Raw genomic sequence first — 15,241 nt, 5'->3', positions numbered from 1 at the left:
GAAAGAACATGCTTTTTGGATCTGCCTCCTGTCAGCCGAGTGACTTACCTCTTTGGGCCTTGGTTTCCCCAGCTGTAAAATGGGAAGCATTAGAGCCAGCCTGCAAGTTGTTATGGGATCCTGAGATGATATATGTCAAACGTCCACCATGACCGCTCCAGAAACGTCGGCTTTTTAATTCCTATGCAGTAATGTTGCCGCTAGCACCTGACACAGGAGGCCCACAGGAACACCTGACAGACACAGGAGACCCACAGTAACACCTGACACAGGAGGCCCACAGGAACACCTGACAGACACAGGAGACCCACAGTAACACCTGACACAGGAGGCCCACAATAATGTAGCCCCTCAGGCAGCAGCCCGGGAGCTGGCGGACCAGATTTCTAATCCTCAGTCTAGCCTTCACTTCCAAACACATTTTTCTTTTAAACAAAACACTTTTCAGGATAGTCTCAGATGCAAGTACAAGGGAAGCAAACCCTTGACTCTGCAGACGGCTCTGGGGCTCCCCATTACATGAGGGCCCAGGAAGCCCTCCCCCTACTGAGGACCAATCAAGGAATTGGGCCCCATCACATGCTCCATCCACCTGGATTAGCCCACACACTAACAAGCAAGTGGCTCCCAGGACATGCCAGGTGACTAATAAAGCCTCTGGGGTCACAGACGTCATGTCATCCTGACCCCTGTCCCCAGATACTGGCTGCTAATGGAAGACATGCTTCGTTTCCCTCCACCAGCAGGAGGCTCCCAGGAGAGAGGACACGGTGGCCTTAGGAATGAGCCCACCACCAGGTCCAACTCAGTCTCCACAAGGTGGAGAGCCCAAGGCAAGCCGTTAATCATGGGTACCCTCCAGCCCCCTAAAGAGAAAAGATGAGGAAGTTCACGCAGACGGTATCTGCAGGGAGGGCCGTGTGTACACACGCTGCGGTCTTTAATCTGGCAAACGCCTCTACCGCCCTGGCCCCCCTCGGCGCTGGGGGCACCACTCCCTTCAGCAGCCAGAGGGACTGCAGGGAGCATCCCTGCCCAAAGCCCCCAGTGCTTCCCTTCCACGCAGGGGATACCGTCCAAGGTTGCCCCCTGCTAACCCCCACCTCTGTCCCCCCACTCCTGCCCTGCTCTTCCAATTTCGGGCACAGGGATTCTGGCTGCTCCTTGAATGTTCAGCTCTACCTTCCTCGGGGATCCTCCCACTTCTGTCCTCCTGCCTGGGAAGTACATTCCCCAGATGGTGAATGTACTCCTAAGTACATTCGGCTCGTTCCCCTCGTTCAGGTCTCCTAAGGCCGCCCCTGACCGCCACACAAAGGATTAACGCCCACCATGCTTCACCTTTGCTTTTTCCCTCTAGAACGTAAACTCCGTGAAGGAAGAACTTTCTCTGCTTTGCTCACTGCTGAGATCCCAGGGTCTAGATGCGTGCTGGCCACACAGAAGGTACTTGAAATATTTCCCGGAAGAGGGAGTGAGTGTTTATCATCTAACGTGACAAGGACTCAGTAGAGGCAAGTGGAGAGGGTGGGGGATGGGAAGAGGGCCCTCGGGGCGGCGGGGGGCACCTGGGACCAGAGAGCATGATGCCTGAGCTCTGTCCGGTGATAACTGAACAATCTCAGACCTTCAGCTCCTCCTCTGCACCTAGTGTTGTTATTTAAAAAAAAAAAAAAAAAAATCCTCCCATTCATCTTTCCAGGATTCCAGAAATAGGAACATGGGGAAGATCGTGGGTAAAACCTATTTCGGATAGACGCTGTTCCTTTCCCTGTCTTCTTTGTTCTCTCGTGCAAGGAGGGAGAAGAAAACTGAGCTGTTTATTTTCAGCCTGATCTATACAGCCTGATTCTTGAGAGTACAGATTTCAGGAACCACTTCCCACAGTACCCTCTCCCTAAACGCTTACCGAAACAACTCATTTAACCCACGGGGGCAGAGCACAAGCAATACAAACGGAGGAAATAGCAAACATGCCTAGTGCTTATTCAACCATCTTCCCAAATGTGACAAATATGAAAGGCAGTTTGTGTACTCAAATTAAAACTGACTAAAGTTACTCTGCTTCGGATTATCTTGGGTTGTAAGAACCATGGACGAAAGCACACACCCACCAAAACAGCTGGTAGCAAAAAGACGAGCAATGCCCAGTGTTAGCACGGACGTGAAACAACTGGAACGCTCAGGCATCGTTGATGGGAGGGTACGTTGGTCCCGCCATTTTGGAAACCTGCTTGTATCGACTTAGAGCTACGTAGATGCCACCCCTGACCCAGCAAACACTCACAGATTTGTACCCACGGGAAATGAGTCTATGCCCATGAAAAGACATGGGCCGGAACATTCCCTGCAGCTTTTCCCAGTAGGCAGACGCTGGAAACCACACAAGTGTCAGTCAGCGTGGGATGGTAGCACGGGATTCAGGCAGTAGAATGCTGCCCAACAGTGAAAGAGAATGAACTACACTCTGGTGTGACAACATGGACAAATCTCATGGATGGAATGATGGAATGAAGCCAGACAAAGACACAGGGTACCTTTGCTATGGGTCCTTTTGTATGAAGTTCAAGAACAGTCAAAATTACTTTTTGGTGACAGAGGTCAGAGCAGTGGTGATCTGAACAGGAGGGGTCAGTATGGATTGTCAGGGAACACAGGGGAACCTTCTGGGGTGTTGAAAATGTTCCACATATTGGGCGCCTGGGTGGCTCAGTTGGTTAAGCGACTGCCTTCGGCTCAGGTCATGATCCTGGAGTCCCGGGATCGAGTCCCGCATCGGGCTCCCTGCTCGGCGGGGAGTCTGCTTCTCCCTCTGACCTCCCCCCTCTCATGTGCTCTCTCTCATTCTCTCTCTCAAATAAATAAATAAAATCTTTAAAAAAAAAAAAAAGAAAATGTTCCACATATCTAGGTCCTGGTGCCCAGATACATTCACATGCAAACAGTCATCAGCTTGTACACTTGTCATTTGCTCATTGTGTGTATGTTATACCACAATTTAAAATTTAAAAAAACCAACAACAACACAGTAGTAGACTAAGATAACACCCTGTCTTTGTCTTTGTTCTTGTTCAAGGGGCACATCCAGGACCTGAAACACTATTCCCAAATTCGATCTGAATTTCAGATCGATAATTTGATTACCTAGAAGATGAGGGGAACGCACGACTCACCATGTGAAATAAAGATCATGACGAAGCAGGCTGCCCCCGCCACCAGATTCGACGCAGCCAAGGGGCGGATGAGGCCACAGCGGTCAATGGTGGCGAGGATGATGAAGGCCGCCGGGAATTCAACCAGAGCAGAGTAAAAGAAATCCAGGTAGAGGTTCCCCCCCGTGGCGCCCACGTGCATGATGAGGCCCTGATAGAGCACAGAGCTGGTGAACCTGAGCACAGAGGAGAAGCAGTCTCAGGCAGAGGCTCCGTCTGTGGGACGGGAGAGAGTTAAGATCCTGTCCAGCGAGGACAAAGGTCCCTACGAGCTGGAGAGGAACAGGTGTCCCTCGATTTAGAATGTCCTGGAGCGACATGAGAAGAGGGGATAAAAATCAGGAAGGCTGTCCTAGAGGGGCGCTCAGGGAGAAGCTCCTCTCAGGATTGATGTGACATAGTGACTTCCAGGATACAACGACATGTCCTCGAGATGGCAAACGAGGACCCTGAGGCCCCAGCAGCTACAAGGGGATGGGCAGAAGGCACCACGGAGTGAGCAGATTCAGCAATCAGACTGCTGTGTGAGCTGTGTGACCCTGAGTAACTGAACGAAGCCCTCTGTGCCTCAATTCCCTCATCAATAAATGGAATAAGGTCTTCCGAGAACACTCAGACACAGTCCCATCCTGCCCAAACTTCGAGTCTCAGCCAGAGCATCCTTTCCCACGGGGGAGCCCCTTGTTCCACACCCACAAGGGGACAGCAGCCTTGTCCTGACCACAGATGTATAAGGCTTAGAGACCAGCCTTCATTCACTGTGTCCTACCCCAGTGCCACCTACAGATCAGGCTTGCCCTCAGCAGAACGGTGACGAAAGGTGCACGGATGAGATATTTCTCTCCACAACCCTTGCTGCACCCCCTCTCTGTCCCACAGTAAGTGCCTGGTGTGGTTCTGGGAACGAAGAAAGCACTCGCTAAAGATGAGCGATGATTGGCATCCTCATCATCATCTTCCCAAGGTCAAGTCCACAAAGCACAGCAGAGGAGGTGCCAGCCAAGTCTTTCCTGCTTCGTCAACAGCGCTGTTCCCCTCCCTCTTCCACCCTGTAGCCCCCAGAGGACGCTCCATCCGTATTCCAGGGAAGAGTAGCAGTGGTACAGAATACGGCACAGAGACCAGTGGGGACCGGCCAAGTCACTCAGGGAGAATTCAGAGTCCCATGTGTCTCTTTTGGTGATCTTGTATCATTTTGGAGGCTAGAAACATTTGATCATTATATTGGTATTTACACTGCGAGTAGAGATTTTGGTTGATAAGAAGTTGCTGTCTTATCCCAGCATGTAAATTGTGCTTCAGCTCCAAAACGGAGATCACAACTGATAGTTCTTATCAATATACTCCCTTGTTTTATAAAGCTGCACACAGGGAAACATTGGGATGCTCTTGTTTCTAGTCCTGAATCATTCCTGATTTCCGAAAGGCTCACCACGCCCTCTCTTTGCCCCAGTAAAATGGAACAGTCACATCTTACCGATGAAGAGATTGATTTAGGAGAAAAGAATGTGTAAGCTTGATTTTTCATCAAGGAACAGTTAACAAATGTGCAGGCCTGCCATCTTTTGGCAGAACCCATGAATTGCATGTACATGTTAAAATAGTAGCCCGTGGTACCGAGCCACTGGTTCTAAGCCATTTACACAGATTGTCTCATGAATCTACCAACACGCGGGTGAGGGGGGGGCACTCCCATTACCCCTATTTGCTGACAAGGAAACTGAGTCATAGAGAGAACGCAGAGCTGTCTGGAGTCACGCGGCTGGGAAGTGCTGGGAAGGAAGGAGCAGGTGGAGGGAAGGGGTGTTCAGGGTCAGCTCCCTGTAGGCCACGGAAAGGGATTTGGTTCTATCCTCAGTTTGTTAGGAAGCCAGCGGAGGATGTGGACAGGGGAGTGACCTTTCAAAAAAGAGCAGAATTGGCCCGGGGAGTGGGTGCAGGGGTGTGAGAGCAGAGGAGTCAAACCCGCCCCACCCCCCAGAGGAGTGCATTAGGGGATGGCAGTGGGGAGAGTGAGTGGAAAGGGGAGGAAGTAAAGAGGGGGATGGAAGTGCAGCTGGGGTGTTTGCAAAGGCTCCCGGGACCCATCGTGCGCTGGCTGCAGGACTCTGGGGCCAACACGGGGACATGGCAGGTGACTGGTGGGGCCAAGGGAGGGCATGGTGAGCCTGGCTGGCATCTCCTGCACTTGGGATGGATTCTGTGGAACCGTGGTTATTTATTCAACCTTCAGCAAATATTTGCAGGGCTACCATGTACCAGGCATCACCCTACTAGCTCGGACCCTTGATTCTAGTAAAACCTTGCTGGAAGCAGAAACGAGTGTACCAGCAGCAGAGTGGCTCCAGCTGAAGGCGGGGAGCCCACAGTCCAGCCACTCAGCCCCTGGGGTTGGGGGAGCTACTGAATGTCAAGGACAAAGCCCGGGTGATGGGGAGCCGGCCGGATGTCCTCTGAGGGAACAGGGTAGGGGGCTGCAAGAAAGCAGCCTGGAGAGGGGTGCAGACCCCGGGGGTGGGCCAGGGTACGTGGGTGAGTACCCCAGTGCCCGGGCAAGCACCCGATTCCATTGCGGGAAGGTACAGGAAAGGCCCCTCACCACAGGTACATCAGAATAAAGGTGTGCTTCCTCAGGTGTGGCGTGCGGAACAGGTCTGCAAAGGAGGGGCTCAGCTTTTCAGTGACATCCTCTTCGAGAGAGAGCATCTAGGAGGGAGTCAGAGCATCAGCTGCATCCAAGCTGGGGGGAGCAGAAGAAGCCTGCAGAGCCACCCCACCCATTCCTGTGCTCAGCGCTCATCACCCCAAATTCCTCCAGGGCCTTCCTGCTCCTCAAGGCAGCCCCGGAAGCATTTTCTAAATCATAAACCCAACCCAAAGTTCAGTGATATGAGAAACCCCTTGCTAGTTTGTCACCTTTAGATCAGCGAGAGGCGATTTCCCATTCTTTTGGGCGATATGGTCCATTATCTTTATCACTTGAGTGTTTCTCTTCTGTGATAGCAGCCACCGGGGAGACTCGGGCACACACCTGCAGACACCGATGTCCCTACGTGGTGGCTTCCCCAGAGCGCGTCTGATGGTAAGCCCTGCTCAGAGAGGTGCTATTGTTCCCAGCAACCCACCCTCTTCACTTCGGGACTGTAATTCCTCAAGCAGCTAGTGGACGAGGACCTGGGGTCATCCTGCGCTGGCTCAGGGTGCCCACGAAGCGGCTCTGTGGGTCCCTCACACTCAGTGCCACCTGCTAAGATTTAGGGGCAAAAAGGGAACTGCTGTTTTCCTCTGTGGCCTTCATTCCACTGAGCAGGGGTCCCACTCTCTGCTGGCCACTGGCAGCCCTTGTTCCCCTGGAAACTCCTCGCACAGAATCGATGCTCCATATGGCCCCCAACCCTTGTGTGCCAGCAGGGTGTCTCTGCGTCTTACAAGGGTTGTTGAACAAGATACCAAATATCTCCAAAACCAAATAAACAGATAGCATGCGGTCCATTTCAAACCGGGTGAGGATGTTACAACATGAGGATTGGGAATCTCTGGCATGAGGTCTTCTGAAAACACTCAGGCATAGGCCCACCCTGCCCAGCCAGCGAGACTCAGCCAGGGCGTCCTTCCCCACTGGGGAGCCCCAGATTTCACCCTGATGGGGGAGAGCAGGCTCGTCCTGACCACAGACATACCGCTCCCAGCGGCAAGCCCTGGTTTAGAGAGATTGGGTCTACTTCAGTGCTACCCACAGATAATTTGTCCTTAGCAGAATGGTGACGAAGGGTACAGGGATGAGATATTTCTCTCCATAGCCCTCTCTGCACCCCTTCCCTGGCCCACAATCAAAATTCAAAACTCATCTGTCCAGCTGCTTATCTCTTGGGACCCTGCCAAGTGCTGTCTGCTAGTAAGATTAATACCTCATCTTGGGACTGGTTTGTCTCACAATGGCTTAATGTACACATTCCCCAAGAACTTTTATTCACTCATTCATTCATTCATTCATTCAACAAACAGCAAATGCCTACTATGTGGCTAGGTGGCTTCCTATCTGACTTGAAGCATTGCCCCTCTATCTAAAGGGATGCAAACTGAAAGAGGCTCTGTTTGAGGGTAGCTCCCCATGTAACAGGGGCCATCCTGTAATATTAGAACACCCCAAATGGCACAAAGGGCAGAAGCAGCCCTGTGCCCGAGTGTGTGGCCACTGTGGCCATTTGGGGGATGGCTTGTGTGGCCATGAGGTCCCCAGGCAGTCGGAGTTCACTAAGCATGGTCCCGGGGGTGGAGAGAGGAGCAGGGCCCCCGTGGAGGACCCACATACCAGTAGTAGAGCAGGAAGAGGAAGGTGGGCAGAGAGATGGCCAGCTGGAGCCACCTCCAGTGAGGGATGGTGTAGGCCACCCCCGAGAGCAGCAGGAGCCCCACCGTGAAGGCCATCTGGTAGAGGATCGCCACCGTTCGCCTGTAGCCCAAGCCCACGAACTCTGTGACTGAAACAGGACATGAGTCACCACTGGGGCTCCTTGTGCTCCCCGTGGCCTCCCTCCCTCCCTCCCCCTGGCGAGCCCCTGCACCTTGCCCCTGCCTGGCTGACCCCAGGCTCCTTCCCCTCGTCCTGCTGATGTTACTCAGCTCAAGCCTCCCTGAGATACACCTGGCTGTCGGTCCCAGCTTCTCTCTAGCTCTTCCTTTTTTAATCCCCCCATTTTGCCGTCTGTAGTGTCCTCCGGGTGCTTCAGGGTCCGGTATGCCTGAACACGGGCCCCCCTCTCCTCCCCAGAGCTTTGCCCCGACAAACTTCAGACTGAGCTGTGAGATTTCTCACGGCCCCAGGAGCGCACATTCATTTAACAAGCATTCCTGGGTGCCTACCAGGGACCCGGCACCACTCTGGGTGTTTGGGGTGTGTCATCAGCCCCACGGGCAGAGTTGTGCCCTCATAACCCCACGTCCTCATGAGAGAGGGCAGAGGGCACACCCAGCAAATGCGTAAATTGTGTGCCAGGCCAGAATGCACTTTGTGCCATGGGGGGGACGGAGAGTTCACTGGTGGAAGGGGATCGGGAGAGTGGAGGGTGAAGGGGTTGCAGTTTTTCAGAGAGCAGTGCAGGGGGGTGAACCTCAAGGGTGAAGTTCCAGGCAGTGGGAGCCAAGGAAGCAGATCTCCAGGGAGAGGGGCGGTGCCCGGGGCCAGGCCGTCCTGGGGGCCTTACAGAGGCTGGTCTATGCTGCATGAAGTGCAGAGCCCGGGCCCAGAGGGGCAACACAATCCCACGTCCACTGCTGAGTTGAGACTGGTGACCCATGTGGAGGAGAAGCGATGGCGTTGGCTTGGGCCCAGGGGCAGGGGCAGAGGAGAGATGGTGGACACGTGTGCGCTGTGAAAGCCAGCAACAGAACCCCTGAGGGGCCAGAAGCAGGCGTAGAGAAATGGGGGCCATGCTGACTGCCAGACCTCTGGCCTGAGTGGCTGGACAGAGGGCACGTCACTGACTGGGGGCTGGAGTGGGGGTCTGCAGGTGGAGCAGGTTTGGGGACGGGGAGGACAAAGTCCTGGGTCCTGCCACATTGAGGGATGGGGGAGAAGAGAAGCCAATAAAGGAGACCAATATTCCCAGGGGAGGCCCAGGGAATATGTGACCTGCAAGCCTTCAGGGGGGCAGGAAGGGAGGGAGGGAGGGAGGGAGGAGGAAGGAGGGAGGGAGGGAGGCTGTCCCCACGTCATGCCCTGCCCGGTCAGACAGACAATCACATACAACTAGAGCTAGCACAATTTCTCTAGACCCCACAAATGTCCCCTCTCCCCCTAAATCCCACCTCCACGTTTGGCTCCACCCCCTTCCACCTGCCCACCCGCCCACCTGCCCTGGTGGGAACTCAGCCCAGCAGACACTTACTCAGGACATAGCCAGACGTCCAGCTGCCCTTGCTGACCAGCCCCTGCAGCAGGCGGAAGAGCAGCAGAGACAGGTAGTCTTGCGCCACGGCCATGAGGACACCCAAGATGGCACTGATAAGGCTGGTGGCCAAGAGACATAATTTTCGGCCAAACCTTCAGAGGCAAGGAGACAGGGAAGTGGGGAGTATTTGGGGTCCAAAGGGCACCAAGGGGCAGCAAGGGTTTCGATCGGGAGGCATGCATCACTGCTGTCCTGAGGGACTGCCCCCCGGACCTGAGGGCCCAACCGTGTGGTCCTCAGGGAACAGCGGCCCTTCCGAGCTTCATTAACTCACTGTAAGGAGGAAGCCAGAATCCTGGTCTCAGGCATCTGGCATCTCAGCCAGTCGGGGGGAGGGGGTGGTTCACCTGGGGGTTCTGCAGGTTCCCACGTGTGCCCCCTCTCATCGCCCGGCAGACTGTATTATTATTAACATGCTAGTCTTATCAGCAGCCTCAGAAAGTTTTATGGGAAAATATTCAGTTCTAATGGTATAACAATTGAGGATTATTTCCCTTTCCTTTTTTCATGAATGAAATGGGCAAATCACTTGCTAACTCTTCATCCCGGTAGGGAGCTTCATTGACTCCATTTTTCCAACCTGATCCCACACTCTGGTGGCTACTTGAGGAAGCAAGGGGCCAACCTCCTGTGTGGTCACAGTGACCTGGTCTCCACCCCCAGATCTCCCCACCCTGCAACCTCTGTGTTCCCTGCCCTCTGCCTCCTAGACTCCATCCCGGGCCCTTCATCCCCCTACTCCTTGCCTTCTCACCTCCAGCCCCACGTTCCTCCCCAGCGTACCTCCACACCAGCCAGTGAATGTCCTCATCCTGTACTAATGTAGAAACTTCCTGTCAGACGCTCACACCTTGTCACCTCAGAACAATCAGAACTAATGTTATCTGCATCTGCCTCCATCTTGTCTCCTGTGCCTCCGACGGAAGGCTGCTTCACCTGCTCCCCTGGGGCCCAGCCCCTCCACTGCCCTGTTGCTCCCTCAAGCCCTCCACGATGGGTCACCCCCATCCTGGACCCTTTGCCTGTCCCCTGTCCTTCCTGGCCCACTTGCCTTACAGAGTTTTCCACACACACAAACTCTACTTTCTCCTCTCTCTCTTTTCCTCACCCTTCCCCTGACACCATCCTTGCCACTGGTAGTCATGGTGCCGTGTCCACAGGTTTGGACCCGTCAGGCCAGTCCTGTCTTGTGTTCTATAGCTTCACACTATCCCGGAAGAGCGGTTGTCTTTCTACCTCCCTGCCATTTCTTCCAAATCTCCTTTGCCAGCAACTCCTTCCCTACCAGCCTCTGTACACTCCGCTAGCTTATCTCAAACATCATCAACGGCTTTAGATACCAGCTCCTGCCAACAAATCCCAAATATTTATCTCTAGCACAAACCTCTTTTCTGAGCACAACCCACGCATCCACCTCCCTAGGTGACATCTCTTCTGCACCACTTGGGCTACACTTAGCTTAGCTGCCATGTGCACCCCACCAGGACAGAACTCTTGATGGCTCCCCACCCTCTCTCCCCACAACAAAGGCTGCTAACCTCTTCTGTCCTGTCTCAAAAAATGGCCCTAACCTCACCTCACCCATCTGCTCCATGCGTAAACCCTGGCTTTGTCCCCACCTTCTCTCAGCCCACCACCCCAACTATACAATCTGCATGAGTTTTGACCCCCAAAATCCATCCTAAATCCCCGCCCATACTCCATCGTGCTGCCCTACCTCAGTCCAAAGCACTAGCTACCATGTCTTTCTCCGTCAGCGTCTGCGGTAGATTTCACCCGGCCAGATGCTTCCACCATTGTCCTCTACGATCCATTCTCCTCACGGCATCGCCGCTGCGTTTAGTCAGATTGACCTTTACGTACCTGTCTGCAATGTAGCCGACACCCAGAGAGCCCAGGAAGAAGCCCAGGTTCACGCAGGACTGAAAGAGGTCCACCTTCCAAGAGTCGTCACACACCAGGTTAAACTGCGGGTCACACCACAGTCAGAAGGGCCGAAAACACAAGACCATTTGTAAGTCAAACTGTCCCTTCCGTCTTCTCTCCGGACAAAGTAAATGTTTACCATGAAGTGTGATACCCCCAAGGGTTTCACATCATTTTCTCTTGCCACAGTTTCATAAGACAAATTCCAGGTTTCTGGCGAATCTCAGCTACTACCATTATATGCCTAATATCTTTGCTCTACCCTCACCACTGTCAAGAGCTTTGACTTTGACAGCCGGTTATTGAAAGACAACACAGCCAACAGATAAGTCTTCTAAAAAGAAGTACAGCACAGTAATTTCCTAAAGACAGAAATGTAGCAAAATAAATCGAACATGATTTCCAGAACTGGTCAAAAGCCATCCATTAAGTACCTGTTAATTATATATTTAATTATGTGAAACCCACCGATAATTCTGGAGACTCAGCATGGCCGATGTGGCTGCGAGTGGCCACGGGGAGGGGCTGAGCAAAGACACTATGGGCAAGGAGAGGGCTTGGAGGGAGCAGCGTGCGCGCTGGTGTCCTGCATGCGGGGCCCAGGGTGGCCAGAGACTCAGGGAGCACTGTGCCCAGAGCCAGAGAGCAGAGGGACTAGGCAGGAGGGAGACAGGGGCAAAGGCAGGACAGATCTGCCTGGGGAAGGGCTCTGTTGTGCTTCAGGGGAAGCCCCACCGCAGGGGGCACACACCAGGGCACCGTGAGGAGGAGGAGGAGGGTCCCACTTCCTCTTCGGGGCACAGAGAAGGTAGAAGTAAGGCGTGGAGCTCCACAGCTGGGGCCCTCACGAAGTCCCCGTCCCTGGCACAGCCTGACGAGGTGGCAGCCAGCGGCACATCCTTCCTTTCTCCCTGTCTCTGTCCCGCTCTAGTTACTTGGATTCATGGCTCCCCCTACCAGATGTGACAGTAGGTGGGCCTCAGTTTCCCAGTCTGAACTGTGTGTACTGTGCCTGTCCTGTTCCATTCACAGCGCTGGTGTGAGCACAGAGGGGAGAAGTCCTGTGAAAATGGTTTAGGTAAATAACAAACCCTTTACCTTTTAGGATAGCGGTTTTACTACACACCACCGTCCGCAAATCTCTAGGTCGCCAGTTAAAACCGAGCCTCCCCCGCCACCCCCCGTCCCCGGGCTCAGGGATCGATTGTTAAGGGCCCCAGGGCTCTGGGCTCCATCAGCCTGGGGTTCTCTCCAACTGGCTGCTTACTTCCTTGACATGAGCACTTTTTAAAATAAAATCTAGGTAGCACTCTGGGTCACCACTTGATTTTCAGAAACGAATCCCGAGCCTGTCCTACACCTGCTATTGCTGCCCAGACCCCGCGGTCTGCTCCCGTGAGTGGCTCAGCTCTGGGAGGCACGACAAGATGCCACTCAGCCTCTCAGGCGGTCCCTCTACCAACCCAAATGTTCATTCCCTTCGGCTGAAAGCACACCGGCCCCGCGAGGCTTCTGCGGTTCGCTGGTTTTCCCGGCCTGCCCTGGGCCCTGCCGTTAGAAGACTGAAGGACAGATCACTTGGGTGTTATCTGGCTGTCCCAGGGTCTGCATCTCCACCTGCCCAACTGTCTTTTTGTAGCCTCTACTCAAATGTCCAAGACCATAATCTGTGTGCGCCAGATTCCACCAAAGCTGCAGGGCACCGTTTTTTGTCTTTTGTTCTAATCTTCGCCATGAGTGTGTCTGTAGGATGTCCCTGCCCCCCTTCCTGCAATGCCCAGGGCGCCATCTTGTCCCCCAGACTGTGCAGAAGCCAGGGCGCTCACAGAGCTGGAGGAAGGGGCATCTGGCCTTACGTGGCACCACCACCTCCTGCGGAGATCTCTGCCCCCACTATGCTCAGGATCTCTGTCTAGAGTCACCTGCCATGGCCTGTGCCTCCCCCACCTCACACCCAACCACTGCCCCCCCTGCACATTTGTGCACACCAGGAAGACAGGCCCAGCCCTCAGGAAAGCCTGGGGTGGCGCGGAGTAGGGGGCGCTAGATGGGTGGCTGCGCCCGCTCGGGTTCCGCCAGGGCCAGTGCCTGGGGTCTCAGGCACAGTCTGTGTTCTCCAAGCTCGTCTGACCACGAGATCACCCAGAGTCCTTGCCAGAATGTAGACTGCTGTGGATCCTGTCTCAGCAGATCACAGAGCAGAAGCCAGGAGATCTCTAGGATGAGACAAGTTTGGAAACAGTGATATTGCTGATAGAGGGCTCCCGGGACCTGGAGCTGAGGACTTTCTCTTGCTCATGCTCCCAGGCCGGGGAAGACAGGGGTTAACCAGCCTGGAGGGGGGCCCCCAGCCCACTGTGGGGCTGCAGCTGACAGGCCAGGGGACTCAGAAGTCAGGGAACATGCACATTCCTTCCCCAGACGGAGCCCCAGGCCCTATCCCTAGCACAGAGGGGGAGTGCCACTGGGATATTCAAACAAGCTGGCTCAGCATCCTCCCTCAAGCAAGTTCCAATGTCCAAGGCAAGGCTAAGTTAAAGATTATTTCTGCAGAAAGGCAAATCCCCCCAAGAATAAGCTGCAGTTTAGGATGAGGAGCGGAGGCAAAGGCGGGTTTAAAGCAATGGGGGGAGAGTGCTGAGTCCTCCTGGGCCCCCTACCCTAGGGCCCCTGTGTCTAGTCAGCCCAGTGTCTCCAGCAAACCCCCCTTCACGCTCAGCACTCTACCCTACAGCTACCTCCTCCCCACTCCCTCTGTGAATGACAATTCGAGGATCCCCTCAATCCTTGCCAGTGCTTTGATCTAGGGTCTCCTGGAAGCCCACCCCTGTTGCCACAGACAGCCACTGCGCTCTGGAGCTCTCTCAGTCCCCTTGCGTCTGCCCCTCCCCCTCCGGGTCTGCTGCCCCTCCCGGCCACCACCCTGCCAGGCGCCTCCACCGCCAAACCCCCTCCTTCTCCTGTGGTCCAGGCTCAGGCTTAGAAGCCCTGCTCGCCCACTCTCCTGCAAGAACCCTCAGGCAAGATGGGCCCCTTCCTCACAGCCCACACCAGCCCCAGCACCCTGCATCCAGACCATTCCCAAAGTCCAGCTAGGAAGGTCTTGCTCCTCTGCCTAAACAAGACCAAACTTCCTCGTTTGGCATGAAGGCAGGGTTGCCAGGTTTAGGAAAGGAAATCCAGGGTACCGGGTAGAATTTTAATTTCAGATAAACAACACATTTTTAGTATTAGTACGTCACATGCAATATTTGTATTCCCTGCCTCGGTTATCAGCATCAAATATTGTGCAATATGTGGGGCATAATTATCTTAGAAAAATCGTTTGTTATTTATCTGAAATTCAAATTTAACTCGGTGTCCTGCATTTCTTTCTGGCAACCTTACGTGAGGACGCTGCACTCTGGCGGAAAGTGAGGCATCACCACCACTCACCCCCACGCTCCTCCACAGAGCCCTGAATTCGAATCAATGTAACAGCGCATTGTCCCCAGTGTTCGCACAAGCTTCCTCTCCCCTGAGCCTCAGCTCATGTTCCTCCTCCCCGTCTGTCCTGTTCCCTCTCCTTGCTGCTCAGAATACCGCCCGAGGCTCCATTCAAATGCCACCTCCTTCCAGAAGACGCAACCACCCCCCCGCCCCACCCCCGGGATCAGTTCAGCAGCTAAGGTACCCCAGTCACAGAGAACAAACACTTCCCTGTCTGGGTCTGCTTCTAGAGTCCCAGCCAGAGTACTGGACAGTTGAGTATCCCTGGGAACGAGGTGTCTAATTGGTTATCTGTCACTGGAGGAAGGCTTGGAGACCAGGTGTTCATGCGGTGGCAGGTAAAGCAAGTCACACCCACACCTGTTCCTCCCAAAGGGGAAACTTTTTTTTTCCTTAATTTTATTATGTTATGTTAATCACCATACATTACATCATTAGTTTTTGATGTAGTGTTCCATGATTCATTGTTTGCATATAACACCCAGTGCTCCATTCAATATGTGCCCTCTTTAATACCCATCACCAGGCTAACCCATCCCTCCTCCCCCCTGCCTTCTAGAACCCTCAGTTTGTTTCTCAAAGTCTATAGTCTCTCATGGTTCGTCTCCCCCTCCGATTTCCCCCCCTTCATTTTTCCCTTCCTGCTATCTTCTTCTTCTTTTT

At 53.9% G+C, this 15,241-nt stretch overlaps 1 protein-coding gene across 1 annotated transcript in view; it reads right to left on the bottom strand.

Annotated features, from left to right (window-relative positions):
• The window catches only part of SLC22A1 (solute carrier family 22 member 1), a 29,560-nt gene that overhangs the window by 12,119 nt on the left and 2,200 nt on the right, over window positions 1-15,241 (bottom strand). Inside the window, exons 2-7 of the mRNA XM_081829262.1 lie at window positions 11,027-11,130; window positions 9,101-9,255; window positions 7,525-7,693; window positions 6,129-6,243; window positions 5,812-5,918; window positions 3,174-3,388 (exon numbers count right to left, since the gene is read on the bottom strand). Coding sequence (XP_081685388.1) covers window positions 3,174-3,388; window positions 5,812-5,918; window positions 6,129-6,243; window positions 7,525-7,693; window positions 9,101-9,255; window positions 11,027-11,130 — 865 coding nt within the window. The remainder of the gene's footprint in view (window positions 1-3,173; window positions 3,389-5,811; window positions 5,919-6,128; window positions 6,244-7,524; window positions 7,694-9,100; window positions 9,256-11,026; window positions 11,131-15,241) is intronic.

The sequence above is a fragment of the Leptonychotes weddellii genome, chromosome 8 (genome assembly GCF_054177405.1).
Source record: "Leptonychotes weddellii isolate Sample4059 chromosome 8, ASM5417740v2, whole genome shotgun sequence".
NCBI classification, from domain to species: domain Eukaryota; kingdom Metazoa; phylum Chordata; class Mammalia; order Carnivora; family Phocidae; genus Leptonychotes; species Leptonychotes weddellii.
Note: the sequence above shows the minus strand (reverse complement) of the source record. Positions and strands in the feature narration are given on the sequence as shown.